Source organism: Choloepus didactylus, chromosome 6 (assembly GCF_015220235.1).
Source record: "Choloepus didactylus isolate mChoDid1 chromosome 6, mChoDid1.pri, whole genome shotgun sequence".
Lineage (NCBI taxonomy): Eukaryota > Metazoa > Chordata > Mammalia > Pilosa > Megalonychidae > Choloepus > Choloepus didactylus.
Window position 1 is genome coordinate 93268728 of NC_051312.1, and position 19888 is coordinate 93288615.

The 19888-nt window shown below is 37.9% G+C and overlaps 1 protein-coding gene across 3 annotated transcripts in view; it reads right to left on the minus strand.

Annotated features, from left to right (window-relative positions):
* NARS2 (asparaginyl-tRNA synthetase 2, mitochondrial) overlaps window positions 1-19888 on the minus strand; it is a 218106-nt gene that overhangs the window by 39138 nt on the left and 159080 nt on the right. For all 3 annotated transcript variants that reach the window (XM_037840846.1, XM_037840844.1, XM_037840845.1), the window contains 2 exons: window positions 2577-2675; window positions 2427-2464 (listed from right to left, as the gene is read on the minus strand). In XM_037840846.1, coding sequence (XP_037696774.1) covers window positions 2427-2464; window positions 2577-2675 — 137 coding nt within the window. The remainder of the gene's footprint in view (window positions 1-2426; window positions 2465-2576; window positions 2676-19888) is intronic.

Below are 19888 nucleotides of genomic sequence, written 5' to 3' on the forward strand. Positions count from 1 at the left end.
AATTTACTATTAATCAAACTCCATAAAAGAAATAATCTATATCTTACTTTCACTACTGATTAGCAAGGTGCCTAACTCATAGTAGGTAGTCAATAAATATGTGTTGAAAAAAATAAATGAATGGCTAATATGTATGGAATACTAACTACTCACAGAGTTGTTATAAAGATAAAATGAACTACTAATATATGTAAAGTTTATCCCTGTCTGGCATACAGTAAATGCTCAATAAATGGTGGATATTATTTTTACCATCTTGAATCTTATTCATTAGACTGGAGTTAGATAACTACAATCTTCTGTGTCACCAGCACAGATTCTCTAGGAGACCCAAATCAGTTTATTCCTTATCTACTTAATTACTACTTTTATTAATATGCTCATGTCCAGAACTCTCCTGTAAACCCCAGGCCTGTATATTCAATTGCCTATCCAGCAACCACAACTGGATTCTGGAAAGAACCTCAGTCTTAACATGTCTGCACTCCTGACATCCATCTGCTCTCCCTCCCACCTCTCCCCCAAAACAATGCTGCTATTCTTACAGCCTTCCCAATCTCAGTTAATGGCAACTCCATTTTTCCAGTTGTACAAGACAAAAGCCTTCGAGTCACCCTTGACTCATCTCTCTTTCTCACACTGAGCAAATTCTATTTGCTCTATCTTTAAAAAAAATTTCAGAATAGGACAACTTCTCTCTACCTTCATGGCCATTATCTTGGTCCAAACCACCATCAACTCTCATCTAAACTACTGTAATAGCCTCCTAAATTGGTTTTCTGCTCCCATTCTTGTCCCACTACAACCTGTTCTCAATAAGCAACCAGAGTGATCTTGTTAAACCCAAGCCACAACATGTCAGCCTTCTGCTCAGAACACTTCAGTGGTTTCCCCATCTCACTCAAATAAAAAATCCAAACTTCTCATAGTGACCCACAAGGCCCCACATGATTTTCCCATCTCCTCCCTCCTTTCTGACCTTTATTTTTTATTATTCTCTTTCCTTATTCACTCACTATTACTTCAAAATGCCAGGCATGTTCCAATCTCAGGGCCTTTGTATTTGCTGTTTGCATTGCTTGGACAATTTTCCCCTCCCATATCCATATAGGTAGTTCTTTCACTTTAAATCTTTACTCACAAATCACCTCAGTGAGATCTTCCCTGATCACACTGTGTAAAATTTCCATCTCCTCATTCCTTCATACTTTCTTTCTGTGCTTTGGTTTTTAAGTACTTATCATTCTCATAGACCATATGTTTATTATTTATGTTTTTTGTCTATCACCTCTACCAGAATATAAGCTTGATGAAGACAGGGAATTTTATCAGCTTTGTTCACTACTCTGAGATAACGTTAAAATTGTAGAACAATCCTGGCACATAATGAATGGTCAATAAACATTAAAGTGAAAGAAAAAACCCTGAAAAGCCTTCACTTGTACTTCACTCCCCTTCGAGTCTCCAAACAGGACCCCTGACTATCTCCGTTCCTAAAGCAATTCCTGTTGCCTTACTACTTATTCAGACTCATTGCCTCATCACTTCTGAACTTGTACCTACCTCAGATACCTGAAATTCTTATCCAAGTTTAGTTTACTAAGTTTTTCTTATTCCTCTCTTCAAGGATAGGTTGAACTCTTTAGTCTTCTAAGAACAAAAGCTTCCTAAACCTAAAGATAGCAAGTGAAGCATGGCACCAACTTATGATCAGGAACAATATTCTGTTCTTCTGAATATCAAACTTACTTTCTGAATACATTATAAGTACCCTGAATACTTAGTTTTATTTAAATTGTTTGCACTATATAAAAAGAGATTGTTTATTATGCTTTATCCATATCAAATGTTTGTTCTATAATAAACTGTGTAAAGGGACGACCTGATTGACAGAGTTGGTAAAATAAACAACAGTCTAGTATCAAGTACTACTCAAACAGGATTAATGTGGAAATGAAACAATAATGTATGTGTTATACTTAAAACACAGGTCTTTATGTTTAAAAACAGAGGTTAAAAAACATGATGAAGATATTAGATTTTAGCAAGTGCAGGTAAAGAAGAAAAAGAAGATTGTAAAAGAGAAAAGCTGAGGGGCAGATACTACATATGTGTATTTACAAAAAATTTTTTTAAATCAAGCCAAATTTTGATTACTAAAGTTAGTACTAATTTGAATTGTGGTTATATAGTTAATAATCACTATGTTTGCTTACCTTGCTAAGATTTAAATATTTATTTACTCATAAAACAGTGATTACTAATGATGAACCAGATAAAAAGGCCATATAAATATATGAAACATGGTCTTGCCTCAAGTCTGGGGGATGTGGTAAGCAGATATATAAACAAAAAATTACAATACAGTATGATAAATATAATTAAAAGTATGAACAAAGTTCAGTGAAAGCATAATATCCACTTACATTAAAAAGTTGTTTTTTAGCATATGTTCTAATCTGTCCTTGGTGAGAAAAAAGAAAAAAGAGCAATTATTAATTATAATTATAATCATTATAAATAATTAATATATTTAAAAAGTAGATGTATTCTGCTTTACTCACAAAACTAATTACCTTTTGGCCAGGAGCTATGAATTTGTGACAGAGTTCAATATCTTCAGAACAATTTGAAAGAACCATCATTGTCGCAGTCTTGAAAAGCCCCTCCATAACCTACAGAGAAATGATACAGAATTGCTTGACAAGCTACTTTATATCAGAAATTTGTTCAGGGCTCTGTAAGGATTGATCTCCAGGCTTTTAGCAACTATAAATCCATTAGGCCTATTAAATCCCAGAATGAACTACAGCAAATTAGTTTGGTTTTCCATTTTTAATACAGAAGCCATCTCAACTTCTTCTGAGAGACGAAAAAGAAAGAAAATGTTTCAATCTTATCTTAGCATTAATAGTAAGATTTCAAATAAACAGCAAAAAATGTTAGATGCCTCTCTAAATTCTAGTATCCTTAGTGCAGAATTAGGATAATAGTAGTACCTATTTTACAGGATTGCTCAAGAATTGAATGATATAATCCATGTGTAAGACCTGCCTTTTCTTCCTTTGGCTATTGTGAACAATGCTGCTATGAACACGGGTGTACAAGTATCAGTTTAAATCCCTGCTTTCAATTCTTTGGGATATATACCTAAGAGTGCTAGGAATGGAACTGCTAGGTCATATGGTAATTCTGTCTTTAACTTTTTCAGGAACCACCAAACTATTTTCCACAGTGGCTGCACCACTTTACATTCCCACCAACAATGCACAAAGCTTCCAATTTCCCCCATCTTCACTAATGCTTATTTTTTATTTTTAATAATAGTCATTCCACTGGGTAGAAGTGGCTTCTCACTGTGGTTCTGGTTTGCATTCCCCCAGTAGTTAATGTCGAGCATCTTTTCATGTGCTTTTTTGGAGAAATGGCTGTTTAAGTTCTTTGCTCATTTTTTAAAGAAATTCAGTTTTATTGAGATACATTCACATACCACACAATCATCCAAAGTGTACAACTGTTCACAGTACCATCATATAGTTGTGTATTCATCACCACAATTTTTGAATTTTCATTACTCCAAAACTATAAAAATAAGAATAAAAATACACGTAAAAAAGAACACCCACAACATCCTGTCCCTCCATCCCGCCTATAATTCATTTACTTTTTGTTCCCATTTTTCTACTCATCTGTCCATACACTGGATAAAGGGAGGGTGAGCCAAGGTTTTCACAATCACAAGGTCACACCGTGTAAGCTATACAGTTATACAATTGTCTTCAAGAATCAAGGCTACTGGGTTGCAGTTCTATAGTCTCAGGTATTTCCTTCCAGCTATTCCAACACTAAAAACTACAAAGGGATATCTATATAACACATAAGAATAACCTCCAGAATGACCTCTCGACTCCATTTGAAATCTCTCAATCACTGAAACTTTGTTTCATTCACTTCCCCTTTTTGATCAAGAAGGAATTCTCAATCCCATGATGCCAGGTCCAGGCTCATCCCCAGGAGTCATGTCCCACATTGCCAGGGAGATTTACACCTCTGGCATGTCCCAAGTAGGGGAGAGGGCAATGAGCTTACCTGCCAAGTGGGCTTAGAGAGAGGCCACATCTGAGCAACAAAAGAGGTTCTCACGGGGAGACTCTTAGGCACAATTATAAGTAGGCTTAGCCTTTCCCTTGCAATAAAAAGCTTCATAACAGCAAGCCCCAAGATTGAGGGCTCAACCTTCTAAATTGGTAGTCCCCAATGCTTGTGTGAATATCAGTAATTCCCCAGGTGGGAAAGTTTAATATTTCCACATTTTCCCCCAGTCCCTCAGGGGGGCTCTATAAATACATTTTGATTCTCTGTCCAAATTACTTTGGGATGTATAGGGGTGTTACACTAACCTGTACAAACCAACAGGATTTCATTCCCTATCCAAAGTTCCATGCAATTATGGTGTTTGAATAAACTGACCATACAAGTTAAATTAGATAGTGTGCTACATAAAATATAGATTTTGTACCAAATAAACATATCTTCCTTTGGTCTACACAGAAGTTGAAGTTTTAAAACACAGTCAATATTGTCCTTTAGCCTATATAGTCTGGTTTGCCTTAGTCCTAACCAGACTCACTTCACTTATATCTCTAATTGAAGTCTGAACTCTTTTTCAGGTTTTTAAACAGCTTCTGTATGGGGTACTGACATTCTTAGCTGCCGAACTCTAGCTCTGAGTCTCAGGTGTCAGAGAGATACCCGAAGTTCCAGAGACTGACCAGGTTATACACAAAGAGCTCAGCATCTCAAAATTCAGAGATAACCATTACAACTCAGGAATAGATGTGACTGCTGTAAGAGCTTACAATCTAGGGACCTTTACAATAAGCCTTCCCCTGATAACATGTGATCTAAGATTCAATTCTCAGAGTTTGCACATTACAGTTAGGCCATATTAATGAGTTGCTATAATGTTTGTCTTTTCGTTTCAGGCTTATTTCACTCAAAATGCTGTCCTCAAGGTCCATTCACCTAGTTGCATGCCTTACAACTTCATTCCTTCTTGCAACCAATCAATATTCTATTGTATGCTACACCATAGTTCACCATTCTGTTCATAAACTGATGAACCCTTAGGCCACCTCCATCCACTGCAAACCATGAATACACCTTCGCTCATTTTTAAATTGAGTTGTTTGTCATTTTGTTTTTGAGCTGTAGGAGTTCTTTTTATATTCTGAATATTAAATCGTTACCTGGTATGTGATTTGCAACTATTTTGTCTCATTCTGTAGGGTTTTTTTTTACTTTCTTGAAGATGTCCTTTAATGCACTAACATTTTTTTAATCAAACTAAAATTCTGGTTTGTAATTGATAAGATATTAGGCCCACCAAATGCTGTACTCATAAAGATACATATATTTATAAAGTACAGACTACCTCAATGGCAGGGATTTTCTTTTCCTCCTTATCAAGGCTGGAAACACAGTGGGGGCAAAACTGTCTACTGAAGTAATTTCACATGCCAGATATAGGACAGTATTGAAGTACCTAGTGACAACCAGATATATTTTATGATGCTTCAATTTTAATGAAGAAAAAAAAGTGACTATGTGGGTATCTAAAGCACTTACAGTGTAAAATAGTCAGGACAAAAATATGTAGGGTGGAAAAGAAAGTGGGAAGCAAAAAGACTAGACAACAGTAAAGATAAAACTGAAGGGAGTAAGTAAAAATTAAGGCAGAAATTTCTAAAGACCTTGTATTCTAAGGAGGGGAAAGACGTTTAATTTTAGACTCGGTGAAAGGGACTCATGTAAAAACTATGAGGTAAACATTAAAATAATAGAAACAGAACATATAAATTCCAAACCAGTGGAAGAAAAAGGGACAATAAAGAAAACTAGATAAATCTAATGCAAAAGGGTATAGGAATATGGAAGAACCTGGTAAGAACAAAAGGAGGATAAAATTCCTTTTCCTTGAGACTATATCACCTTTAATCCAAAAGTGAGAAAAACAAGTCACTAAGTTACTGAATGATTTATGAAGAGTCATATCCTTCAATCACTAAACAAAGCCGAAACATATTGAGAGGAAAGAAAGAGCACGTAGACTGGATTGTATGCCTACACTGTTGTGGGACACAATAAACCTATTTATAAGATGAAGACTTTGACCACTGGGGTTGTTAAATCGGTATCTTTCATGAGCAGTAAATTTCCATTTGAACAGAAAATTCATTGGCTTTCCTAACCTTGACTTTCAGACTATGCTCTATAAATATATTTGAAGAAAACAGAAACTTAACTGAAGAGTCAGTGTAGCCCTTGGATGTTTTTAAAAATGTATTACTCAATAGCACTAAAACAGTAATACTTAACTGCTTATAACTCACGATGGAAAAAAATTTTGTTATAATATTTTGATTTAAAATTTAAGAAATTGCTATTCACCCAGATAATGATTTCCACAGAAAGGAATTATAAAAGGAAGAAAATTAAGAGAAGGAGATCACTTGTGGTGGGGATGGGAAGCACATTTTTGCCTTCTGCTTTTTGGAAAAAGTTTATATTCTAATTAATTAAACCATTCAACACTGTATGCCTTGAGTACCACTCAGTGGAGAAACAGATAAATAAGAACTCAAGTAGCAAATCCCTTGACAGCAAAACTATTCTTTCTTACCTGACTTAAGCTCCTATTTATTTGTTAGCTTCATGAAGGCCAACATGGGATTCCTTTTTGTCATATAAATACTTTAACATGAGAGAAAATTCCTGTTCAGGTTAGGTGACAATTTAAAATTCTGCTGCACTCAGAATTAACTGGAGATATAAAAGTGCCTGGAAGGAAATCCCACAACAACAATTAATTTTCCTAATTAGTGTTATTTAGTTGGGTTTCTTTCCCTTACAATATCAGTGGAACATAATTCAGCTCTGTAAGAGCAATAACCAACTCCAGAGCTCTAAATGATATACTATTTGTGTTGGCCTACCACTAAGGGAAACATAATTTGCAAAGCTTAAAAGAAGATACAAAGTCTTACAAAAGGGAAAGGATATGTAAAATCTGCCTGAGATTTCTATATCAGAAAGTCTGGAGTGTTGGGTCACCATAACCCTAGATTCACAAAATTATATAGTTGTGTAACTACATAATGGATTGTCCAAGATGGGACACTCTGAGCTTGAAAATCAGAAATATTAGTAAGTAACCCATTTTACTTCTTTATTGGCCAAGGTGGAGTAAGCCACTGCACTCTAACTGATTAGAACAAAAATATCTAGACAGAATTTTAGAAAGAAACTTACCTAAGGACTCTAAAAATTAAACAATAGGAGGTGGACTGAGGATGTGACTAATGACCTGTAATGCAAATGCATTTCACAGCTCGGTTTTTCACTCCTTTATCTCTTGGCTTTGTTTTGGGGGTGGGGAGCAAAATGCACAACTGTGAAGTAGGCATAGTAAGCAAAACTGCTGGGAGAAAACCTCATTTCTAGCTTTAAAACTGAGAAAAAGTCCCTGAGGGCTGGAGAGTATGTGGGGGGAAATACCTGAGCTGTTTTTTTTCCCTGCTCTTTCTTTTCTCTTTTGGCTTTACCTTGAAGGCAGCTCTAACTCTGCAGCTGCATTGCCAAGGTGACAGTGGTGCAAGCAACTAAAACTCCAAGAGAAGACTCTTGGCTATCATCACAGAAACCAGGAAAAGGGGTCCCGCTGTCTGAAGAGTAGGTATGTTGCGAATCTCCATTATTTTTTTTTCCCCTATCTTTTCTCTTGCCATTTTGTGCAAAGGTAGCCACAGTCACTTGGAAATGAATAATACCCTTGTTAGGATTAAAAACTTGCCTTGTACTGAATGGCTGGCTGGTTCCAGGTTTTGTTACATCTTCACATGGGGCTGTAGCCTCTGAGGTTTCACTTTCTGGAAGCCCACAGTTTTCCAGACCATCAATTTCTGGTTTCTTTGTACCCAAGAGTTCAGTTCTCAGCTTATCTCTTTCCTCTTGCATTTTAATATAAGCTGCAAGGAGAAGCCAAGCTGCATTTTCCACATTTAGTTTCAAAATCACTTCACCTAAGTATCCCAATTCACTGCTTTCAAATTCTGCCTTCCATCTAACACCAGGACTCAATTTTGTAAATTCTCTCCACTTTAAAACAGGGATCACTTCTTTTCCAGCTTGCAAGGACGCATTCAACATTTCTGTGTAAGGCCTCATTGGAAGTATCTTTAAAGTCCATATTTCTACCAACAGTCTCTTCAAAGCATTCCAGGCCTTTTCTATCAAGCTCCTCACAATTCTTCCAGAATCTTTCCCTTATCCATTTAAAAAGCTATTCCAACATATTTGGTATTTGCAAACTCAGCAGCACACCACTACTCTGGTATCAAAACTGTTCCGATTTGCTAATGTTTCTAGGCATTTGTCTTAGCTCCTCTCTCTCAGCATCTCTGTATCCTTGCTTCTTTCTCCCAGGACATTTTTTTCTAAGTGTCTGGGAGTCCTCTCTTAGCTTCTCCGGGGCAAACTCTGGGCTAGCATCTCTAAACATCCCTCTGTCTGCATCTCCAAGTGTCAACTTCAACAGCCACCTCCAAAATGTCTCTTCTCTTGGGGCATTTTGTCTTCTCTGCTGTGTGAGCTCCCTTTAAAGGACTCCAGTGATCTAATTAAAACTCACCTGAATCAGGAGGATTCACACCTCCATGGAAAGAATTCAATTAGAGGTTCCACCCTCATCAACAGACTAACCAGTCTGCCCCAAAAGACTGCATTAAAGAATACAGCTTTTCTGGGGGACATAATATATTCAAACCGGCACACCATGCAACACTCATCAAAAGAAAGCTACAATGTCTATATTTACATCAGACAAGGAAGACCTTAAAACAAGGAGAACTACAAAGAATAAAGAGGGCACTGCACACTGATAAAAGGGTCAATTTATCTAGATGATATCTTAATCTTAAATGTGTAGGCACCAACCAATCGAGTTCTAAAATACATGAAGTAAAAATGGATAGAACCAAAGGAGAAATAGACAAATGACAATTATATTAGATATCAACACTTCTCTACCTGTTGACAGAATAAGTGAATAGGAAATTTACAAGAATACAGACGACCCAAACAACATTATCAACCAAGTTGTTTTAATTGACATTTGAAGAAAAATGCAGACAACAACAGCAGAACACACATACTTTTCAAAAAGCACATAGAGCATTCACTATAATAGACTATATTCTGGGCAAGGCCTCATTTTATGAGGCCAGCATTAATTACATGGTGCCAAAATTAGACATTACAAGAAAACTAGAAAACAGTACCCCTCATAAACAAAGATGCAAAAATCCTCAACAAAATATAAGCAAAATGAATCCAGTAACACATAAAAAGGATAATACATCATGAACAGGTGGACATTATCCCAGGAATTAAGGCTGTTTTGACATTTAGAAATCAATTAATGTAATTCACCATACAAACTGACCAAAGAAGACAATTTACATGATTATCTCAACAGATACAGAAAAAGCGTTTGACAAAATTCAACATACATTCATCATAAAGTCTCAGTAAACTAGTAACAGAAGGAAACTTTCTTCACAAGAAACTTAACAATGGTATCTATAAAAAATCTATAGTTAGCATCATACTTAATGGCTGAAGACTTAATGCTTTCACTCTGAAACTGGGAATAAGGCAAGGATGTCTGCTCTCACGTCTCTTGTTCAATATCATACCAGAAGTCCTACCCTGTGCAATAACGAAGGAAAAAAAAAAAAAAGACATAAAAGACATACAAATTCGAAAGGAAGAAATAAAACTGCTTCTATCACAGATGAGATAGTATCTACATAGAAAATTCCATGAGGTCTATAAAAAAGTACTTAGAACTAACAAATGACTCTGGCAAGATCTCCGGATACAAGATAAATATACAAAAATCAATTATATTCTTATATACGACCACTGAAAGACTGTAACAAGAAATAAAAAATATCATTTACAACAGCAGCAAGATGATAAATTTAAACTACAAATTTAACAAAATATATACATAATATGTATGGTAAAAACTATAAAACACTGATTAAAAAACACCAAAGATGACCTTAAAAAAAGAGAACATATAGTCTGTGTAATGGAACAGAATACTCAGTATTGTTAAGAAGTCAACTCTCCCTAAACTGATTTAAAAATCCAACACTACCTCCATCAAAATCTCAGCAAGATATAAAAAAGCTGATTCTAAAATTTATACAAAAGGGAACAGGTCCTAGGGTAGCTAAAACTATGTTGAAAAACAAGACTAAAGTGAGAGGAATCTACCTGATATTAAGGCTTACTATATAGCTAGAGTAATGAGACAGTATAGTACCAGAGAAGGGATAGACACATAGATCAACAGAACAGAATAGAAAATTCCCAAACAGACCCACACATATATAAGCCCAACTAACTCTGACAAAGGTGACAATGGATGAAGGAGAGACTTTTCAACAAATGGTGCTAGAAAAGTGGACATCCATAAGCAAAAAAATGAACCTTGAATTAAGTCTCATACCTTAATGCAAAAATTAACTCAAAACTGATCATAGAGTATATGAAAAATATAAAACAAAAATATTATTTAGAAAAAATGTTGGAGAAAAGTAACAATATTAATACTAGTGAGGAAGTGGAAAAATTGGAACTTTCATATATTTATGGTAAGAATGCAAAATGGTAGAGTCACTTTGGAAAACAGTTTGGCAGTTTCCTATAAAATTAAATGCACAACAAACACTGACCCTGCAATCTCACTGTTGGGTATTGACCCAAGAGAAATAAAAACAAAAACCTGTACATGAATGGTAATAGCAACTTTATTCATTATTTCAACTTTATTTCATATTTCAAGTGGTTAATGGATAAACAAACCATTGTATATCTGTACCATGGAATATTACCCAGCAATCAAAAAGAGCAAACAATTAATACAACATGGATAACTCTCAAACGCACTATGCTAAGCGACAGAAACCAAACTCAAAGTCTACATACTATACGATTCGATTTATATGACATTCTGGAAAGGGCAAGATTACCTATAACAGATCAGTGGTTGCCAGGGATTAGGGATGGGAGGAGAGTTACAATACCAAGTGGCATTGTGGGGGAATTTCTTTTTCTTTTCAGTAATAACCAAATTATTCCGTATCTTGACTGTGGTTGTGGTTACAGAGGTCTATACATTTGTTGAAACTTAGAATTTTTCTGCATAAAAATTGAAAAATAAATGCAAAAGAGAGAAGGACTGTGGAAAGATGGTGGAGGAGGGAGCGCTAAGATTCAGCACTTCCAACACAACTATTAAACAGACAAGAACTGTCTGAAAAAAATACTCTGAAACTCGAGGCCAGTAAAACAGGGAGGAAAATGCTTGTAAATTATGGTAAACACCAGTAAATTGCTCTCTCTGTGCTGTGGTTACTGGGTGCCCATGCCCACTCTCATGGCAGGCTGCCAAGGGGTGACAGAAAGGAACATAAAAATCCTCTTCCCCAAGGCTGGGAGTGGGCATGGCTGAATGCTGATCATGGTGTTTGATTAGTGACTTCTGATCACTGGGGTCCAGCTCGGAGAGGAGCCATTGTTCCGACCTGCCTTGGATAAAAGTCATGGCAAAGGAGACTTAAAGACGCTACACTTCCTAAGAGCTGCAGGGGACAGTCAGTTCAAGGGCTGCATATGCTGGGCAGGTAAAGAAAGCTCAGCTTTTGAGAGCCATGAAATAAACTCTTGGTGCCCTTCCTGACCCTTCCCCAGGCACACTGGAGCCGGTCTGCATGCATTCCTGGGTCCCTGGCCCTGTTTTTTCTTTTTTTTCCCTTCTCCTTATATAATCTGCATTACTACCCTAAGGTATCTTTTTTTTTAAATGCAATTTTTATTGAGATATACACCATATAATCTATCCAAAGTATACAATCAATGGCTCACAGTATCATTGTATAGCTGTGTTCACTGCCACAATCAATTTTCAAACATTTTCATTACTCTGAAATAAAGGAAAAAATATAAAAAAGCAGTAAGAAAGAACACCCAAATCATCCCAGATCCCTTACCCCCTCTATTATTTATATATTTTTGTCATTATTTTATTACTCATCTGCCTATACACTGATTAAAGGGAGTGTCAGTCACCAGGTTTTCACTATCACACGGTCACACAATAAAACCTACACAATTATACAATTATCATCAAGAACCAAGTCTTCTGGATTACTCTTCAATAGATTCAGGTATTTCCTTCTAGCTATTCTAATACACTAGAAATTAAAAAGGACTATCTATATAATGCATAAGAATAACGTCCAGATTGACTTTCTGACTCCATTTGAGATCTTTCAGTCACCGAAGCGTTATTTTGTTTCATTTCTTCTCCCCCCTTTTGGTCAAGACGGCATTCTCAATCCCACACTGTGAGGCCCAGACTCCTCCCTGGGAGTTCTGTCCCTCGTTGCCAGGGAGACTTACACCCCTGGGAGTAATGTTCCATGTAGTGGGGAGGGTAGTGAGTTTATTTGCAGAGTTGGCTTAGAGAAAGACACGGCCCTGTTTTGGCTGGGAAAAACTGAATTGGGAAACTTGGTGTGCTGGTTTGAATGTATTATGTCCCCCGAACGCCATTATCTTTGATGCAATCTTGTGGGGCAGACATTTTATTGTTGATTAGATTGAAATTCTTTGAGTGTTTCCATGGAGATGTGCCCCACCCAACTGTAGGTGATAACTCGGATTAGATATTTCCATGGAGGTGCTGTCCCGCCCATTCAGGCTGGGCCTTGATCAGTGGAGCCATATAAATGAGCTGACAGGCAGAGGGAACTCGGTGCAGCTGTGAGTGATGTTTTGAGGAGGAGCTACAGCCAAGAGGGACACTTTGAAGAAAGCACAAGAGCTGCAGATGAGAGACAGTTTGAAAACAGCCGTTGAAAGCAGACTCTTGCTCTGGAGAAGCTGAGAGGACAAATACCCCAAGTGCAACTGAGAGTGACATTTTTGAGGAACTGCAGCCTAGAGAGAAATGTCCTGGGAGAAAGCCACTTTGGAACCAGAACTTTGGAGGAGACGCCAACCACGTGCCTTCCCAGCAAACAGAGGTTTTCCGGACACAACTGGCCATCCTCCAGTGAAGGTACCCGATTGTTGATGTGTTACCTTGGACAGTTTATGGCCTTAAGACTGTAACTGTGTAACCAAATAAACCCCCTTTTATAAAAGCCAATCCATCTCTGGTGTTTTGCATTCCAGCAGCATTAGCAAACCAGAACACTTGGCTCTGACATGACTCCCCTGCTCCTAGAACATAACCTTCAGGTGAAAATAGCTTGAGACAACAAAAGGAGTGTTAAGAGCTACAGAGGCGAACAGTATGGGATAAAGTCTGTCCTGCTTTAAACATTTATGAGGGGGAGGTCTGTCTCTTGGGAAATGGAGGGGGCATTCAAACATCTGTAAACAGGGGAACCCCAAAACAACCAAAAAGCACAAGCACAGGAAAAGACACAGGCCCAATAGACAGGGAGGAACCTATGGACTGCATTTGCCTTGGGGAGACCTTCCTGACAGAAAGGCTGAAGCTCAAGAAAATCTGTCTGATCACCACCTAGTTACAAAATCAAGAAACAGGGATTACTATTGGAGGCAGGGCAAGATGGCGGACTGGTGAGCTGTATGTTTTAGTTACTCCTCCAGGAAAGTAGGTACAAAGCCAGGAACTGCGTGGATTGGATACCACAGAGCAATCTGACTTTGGGCATACTTCATACAACACTCATGAAAACGTCGAACAGCTGAGATCAGCGAAATCTGTAAGTTTTTGTGGCCAGGGGACCCGCACCCCTCCCTGCCAGGCTCAGTCCCGTGGGAGGAGGGGCTGTCAGCTCCGGGAAGGAGAAGGGAGAACTGCAGTGGCAGCCCTTATCGGAAACTCATTCTACTGATCCAAACTCCAACCATAGATAGACTGAGACCAGACACCAGAGAATCTGAGAGCAGCCAGCCCAGCAGAGAGGAAACAGGCATAGAAAAAAACAACATGAAAAAGTCCAAAATAAAAGTGGAGGATTTTTGGAGTTCTGGTGAACATAGAAAGGGGAAGGGCAGAGCTCAGGCCCTGAGGCTCATATGCAAATCCCGAAGAAAAGCTGATCTCTCTGCCCTGTGGACCCTTCCTTAATGGCCCTAATTACTTTGTCTCCTAGCATTTCAATAACGCATTAGATCTGTGAGGAGGGCCCCCCCCCTTTTTTTTTTAAATCCTTTTTTCTTTTTCTAAAACAATTACTCTAAGAAGCCCAATACAGAAAGCTTCAAAGACTTGCAATTTGGGCAGGTCAAGACAACAGCAGAACTAACAGAGCTCTGAGACAAAAGCCAATAATCCAGTGGCTGAGAAAATTCACTAAACACCACAACTTCCCAAGAAAAGGGGGGTGTCCTCTCACAGCCATCATCCTGGTGGACAGGAAACACTCCTGCCCATCGCCAGCCCCATAGCCCAGAGCTGCCCCAGACAACCCAGTGTGACTGAAGTGCTTCAGATAACAGGCACACACCACAAAAGTGGGCATGGACATTAGCCTTCCCTGCAACCTCAGCTGATTGTCCCAGAGTTGGGAAGGTGGAGCAGTGTGAATTAACAAAGCCCCATTCAGCCATCATTTCAGCAGACTGGGAGCCTCCCTACAAAGCCCAGAAGCCCAGAACCGCCCTGGGGGGACAGCACTCACCTGTGACATAGCACAGTCATCCCTCAACAGAGGACCAGGGGGTGCACAGCCTGGAAGAGGGGCCCACTTGCAAATCTCAGGAGCCATACGCCAATACCAAGGACTTGTGGGTCACTGGCAGAGACAAACTGTCGCAGGACTGAACTGAAGGATTAGACTATTGCAGCAGCTTTAAAACTCCAGGATCACCAGGGAGATTTGATTGTTAGAGCCACCCCCACTCCCTGACTGCCCAGAAACACACCCCATATACAGGGCGGGCAACACCAACTACACACGCAAGCTTCGTACACCAATTGGACCCCACAAGACTCATTCCCCCACTCACCACAAAGGCACAGCAGGGGAGAACTGGCTTGTGGAGAACAGGTGGCTCGTGGACGCCACCTGCTGGTTAGTTAGAGAAAGTGTACTCCAGGAAGCTGTAGATCTGATAAATTAGAGATAAGGACTTCAATTGGTCTACAAATCCTAAAAGAACCCGATCAACTTCAGCAAATGCCAAGAGGCCAAAAAAAAAAACAGAAAATTATAAAGCATATGAAAAAACCAGATGATATGGATAACCCAAGCACCCAAATCAAAAGATCAGAAGAGACACAGCACCTAGAGCAGCTACTCAAAGAACTAAAGATGAACAATGGGACCATAGTACGGGATACAAAGGATATCAAGAAGACCCTAGAAGAGCATAAAGAAGACATTGCAAGACTAAATAAAAAAACAGATGATCTTATGGAAATTAAAGAAACTGTTGACCAAATTAAAAAGATCCTGGACACTCATAGTACAAGACTAGAGGAAGATGAACAACGAATCAGTGACCTGGAAGATGACAGAATGGAAAATGAAAGCAAAAAGAAAGAATGGGGAAAAAAATTGAAAAAATCGAAACGGACCTCAGGGATATGATAGATAATATAAAACGTCCGAATATAAGACTCATTGGTGTTCCAGAAGGGGAAGAAAAGGGTAAAGGTCTAGGAAGAGTATTCAAAGAAATTGTTGGGGAAAACTTCCCAAATCTTCTAAACAACATAAATACACAAATCATAAATGCTCAGCAAACTCCAAATAGAATAAATCCAAATAAACCCACTCCGAGACATATTCTGATCACATTGTCAAACACGGAAGAGAAGGAGCAAGTTCTGAAAGCAGCAAGAGAAAAGCAATTCACCACATACAAAGGAAACAGCATAAGACTAAGTAGTGACTACTCAGCAGCCACCATGGAGGCAAGAAGGCAGTGGCACGATATATTTAAAATTCTGAGTGAGAAAAATTTCCAGCCAAGAATACTTTATCCAGCAAAGCTCTCCTTCAAATTTGAGGGAGAGCTTAAATTTTTCACAGACAAACAAATGCTGAGAGAATTTGCTAACAAGAGACCTGCCCTACTGGAGATACTCAAGGGAGCCCTACAGACAGAGAAACAAAGAAGGGACAGAGAGACTTGGAGAAAGGTTCAGTACTAAAGAGATTTGGTATGGGTACAATAAAGGATATTAATAGACAGAGGGGAAAAATATGACAAACATAAACCAAAGGATAAGATGGCTGATTCAAGAAATGCCTTCACGGTTATAACGTTGAATGTAAATGGATTAAACTCCCCAATTAAAAGATATAGATTCGCAGAATGGATCAAAAAAAATGAACCATCAATATGTTGCATACAAGAGACTCATCTTAGACACAGGGACACAAAGAAACTGAAAGTGAAAGGATGGAAAAAATATTTCATGCAAGCTACAGCCAAAAGAAAGCAGGTGTAGCAATATTAATCTCAGATAAAATAGACTTCAAATGCAGGGATGTTTTGAGAGACAAAGAAGGCCACTACGTACTAATAAAAGGGGCAATTCAGCAAGAAGAAATAACAATCGTAAATGTCTATGCACCCAATCAAGGTGCCACAAAATACATGAGAGAAACACTGGCAAAACTAAAGGAAGCAATTGATGTTTCCACAATAATTGTGGGAGACTTCAACACATCACTCTCTCCTATAGATAGATCAACCAGACAGAAGACCAATAAGGAAATTGAAAACCTAAACAATCTGATACATGAATTAGATTTAACAGACATATACAGGACATTACATCCCAAATCACCAGGATACACATACTTTTCTAGTGCTCATGGAACTTTCTCCAGATTGGATCATATGCTGGGACATAAAACTAGCCTCAATAAATTTAAAAAGATTGAAATTATTCAAAGCACATTCTCTGACCACAATGGAATACAATTAGAAGTCAATAACCATCAGAGACTTAGAAAATTCACAAATACCTGGAGGTTAAACAACGCACTCCTAAACAATCAGTGGGTTGAAGAAGAAATAGCAAGAGAAATTGCTAAATATATAGAGATGAATGAAAATGAGAACACAACATACCAAAACCTATGGGATGCAGCAAAAGCAGTGCTAAGGGGGAAATTTATAGCACTAAATGCATATATTAAAAAGGAAGAAAGAGCCAAAATCAAAGAACTAATGGATCAGCTGAAGAAGCTAGAAAATGAACAGCAAACCAATCCTAAACCAAGCAGAAGAAAAGAAATAACAAGGATTAAAGCAGAAATAAATGACATAGAGAACAAAAAAACAATAGAGAGGATAAATATCACCAAAAGTTGGTTCTTTGAGAAGATCAACAAGATTGACAAGCCCCTAGCTAGACTGACAAAATCAAAAAGAGAGAAGACCCATATAAACAAAATAATGAATGAAAAAGGTGACATAACTGCAGATCCTGAAGAAATTAAAAAAATTATACGAGGATACTATGAACAACTGTATGGCAACAAACTGGATAATGTAGAGGAAATGGACAATTTCCTGGAAACATATGAACAACCTAGACTGACCAGAGAAGAAATAGAAGACCTCAACCAACCCATCACAAGCAAAGAGATCCAATCAGTCATCAAAAATCTTCCCACAAATAAATGCCCAGGGCCAGATGGCTTCACAGGGGAATTCTACCAAACTTTCCAGAAAGAACTGACACCAATCTTACTCAAACTTTTTCAAAACATTGAAGAAAATGGAACACTATCTAACTCATTTTATGAAGCTAACATCAATCTAATATCAAAACCAGGCAAAGATGCTACAAAAAAGGAAAACTACCGGCCAATCTCCCTAATGAATATAGATGCAAAAATCCTCAACAAAATACTTGCAAATGGAATCCAAAGACACATTAAAAAAATCATACACCATGACCAAGTGGGGTTTATTCCAGGCATGCAAGGATGGTTCAACATAAGAAAATCAATCAATGTATTACAACACATTAAAAATTTTAAAGGGAAAAATCAAATGATCATCTCAATAGATGCTGAAAAAGCATTTGACAAAATCCAACATCCGTTTTTGATAAAAACACTTCAAAAGGTAGGAATTGAAGGAAACTTCCTCAATATGATAAAGAGCATCTATGAAAAACCCACAGCCAGGATAGTACTCAATGGTGAGAGACTGAAAGCCTTCTCTCTAAGATCAGGAACAAGACAAGGATGCCCGCTGTCACCACTGTTATTCAACATTGTGCTGGAAGTGTTAGCCAGGGCAATCCGGCAAGACAAAGAAATAAAAGGCATCCAAATTGGAAAAGAAGAAGTAAAACTGTCATTGTTTGCAGATGATATGATCTTATATCTAGAAAACCCTGAGAAATCGACGATACAGCTACTAGGGCTAATAAACAAATTTAGCAAAGTAGCGCGATACAAGATTAATGCACATAAGTCAGTAATGTTTCTATATGCTAGAAATGAACAAACTGAAGAGACACTCAAGAAAAGGATACCATTTTCAATAGCAACTAAAAAAATCAAGTACCTAGGAATAAACTTAACCAAAGATGTAAAAGACCTATACAAAGAAAACTACATAACTCTACTAAAAGAAATAGAAGGGGACCTTAAAAGATGGAAAAATATTCCATGTTCATGGATAGGAAGGCTAAATGTCATTAAGATGTCAATTCTACCCAAACTCATCTACAGATTCAATGCAATCCCAATCAAAATTCCAACAACCTACTTTGCAGACTTGGAAAAGCTAGTTATCAAATTTATTTGGAAGGGGAAGATGCCTCGAATTGCTAAAGACACTCTAAAAAAGAAAAACGAAGTGGGAGGACTTACACTCCCTGACTTTGAAGCTTATTATAAAGCCACAGTTGCCAAAACAGCATGGTACTGGCACAAAGATAGACATATAGATCAATGGAATCAAATTGAGAATTCACAGATAGACCCTCAAATCTATGGCCAACTGATCTTTGATAAGGCCCCCAAAGTCACTGAACTGAGCCATAATGGTCTTTTCAACAAATGGGGCTGGGAGAGTTGGATATCCATATCCAAAAGAATGAAAGAGGACCCCTATGTCACACCCTACACAAAAATTAACTCAAAATGGACCAAAGATCTCAATATAAAAGAAAGTACCATAAAACTCCTAGAAGATAATGTAGGAAAACATCTTCAAGACCTTGTATTAGGCGGCCACTTCCTAGACTTTACACCCAAAGCACAAGCAACAAAAGAGAAAATAGAAGTTTCTGCACCTCAAAGGAATTTCTCAAAAAGGTAAAGAGGCAGCCAACTCAATGGGAAAAAATTTTTGGAAACCATGTATCTGAAAAAAGACTGATATCTTGCATATATAAAGAAACCGTACAACTCAATGACAAGAGTACAGACAGCCCAATTATAAAATGGGCAAAAGATATGAAAAGACAGTTCTCTGAAGAGGAAATACAAATGGCCAAGAAACACATGAAAAAATGTTCAGCTTCACTAGCTATTAGAGAGATGCAAATTAAGACCACAATGAGATACCATCTAACACCGGTTAGAATGGCTGCCATTAAACAAACAGGAAACTACAAATGCTGGAGGGGATGTGGAGAAATTGGAACTCTTATTCATTGTTGGTGGGACTGTATAATGGTTCAGCCACTCTGGAAGTCGGTCTGGCAGTTCCTTAGAAAACTAGATATAGAGCTACCATTCGATCCAGCGATTGCACTTCTCGGTATATACCCGGAAGATCGGAAAGCAGTGACACG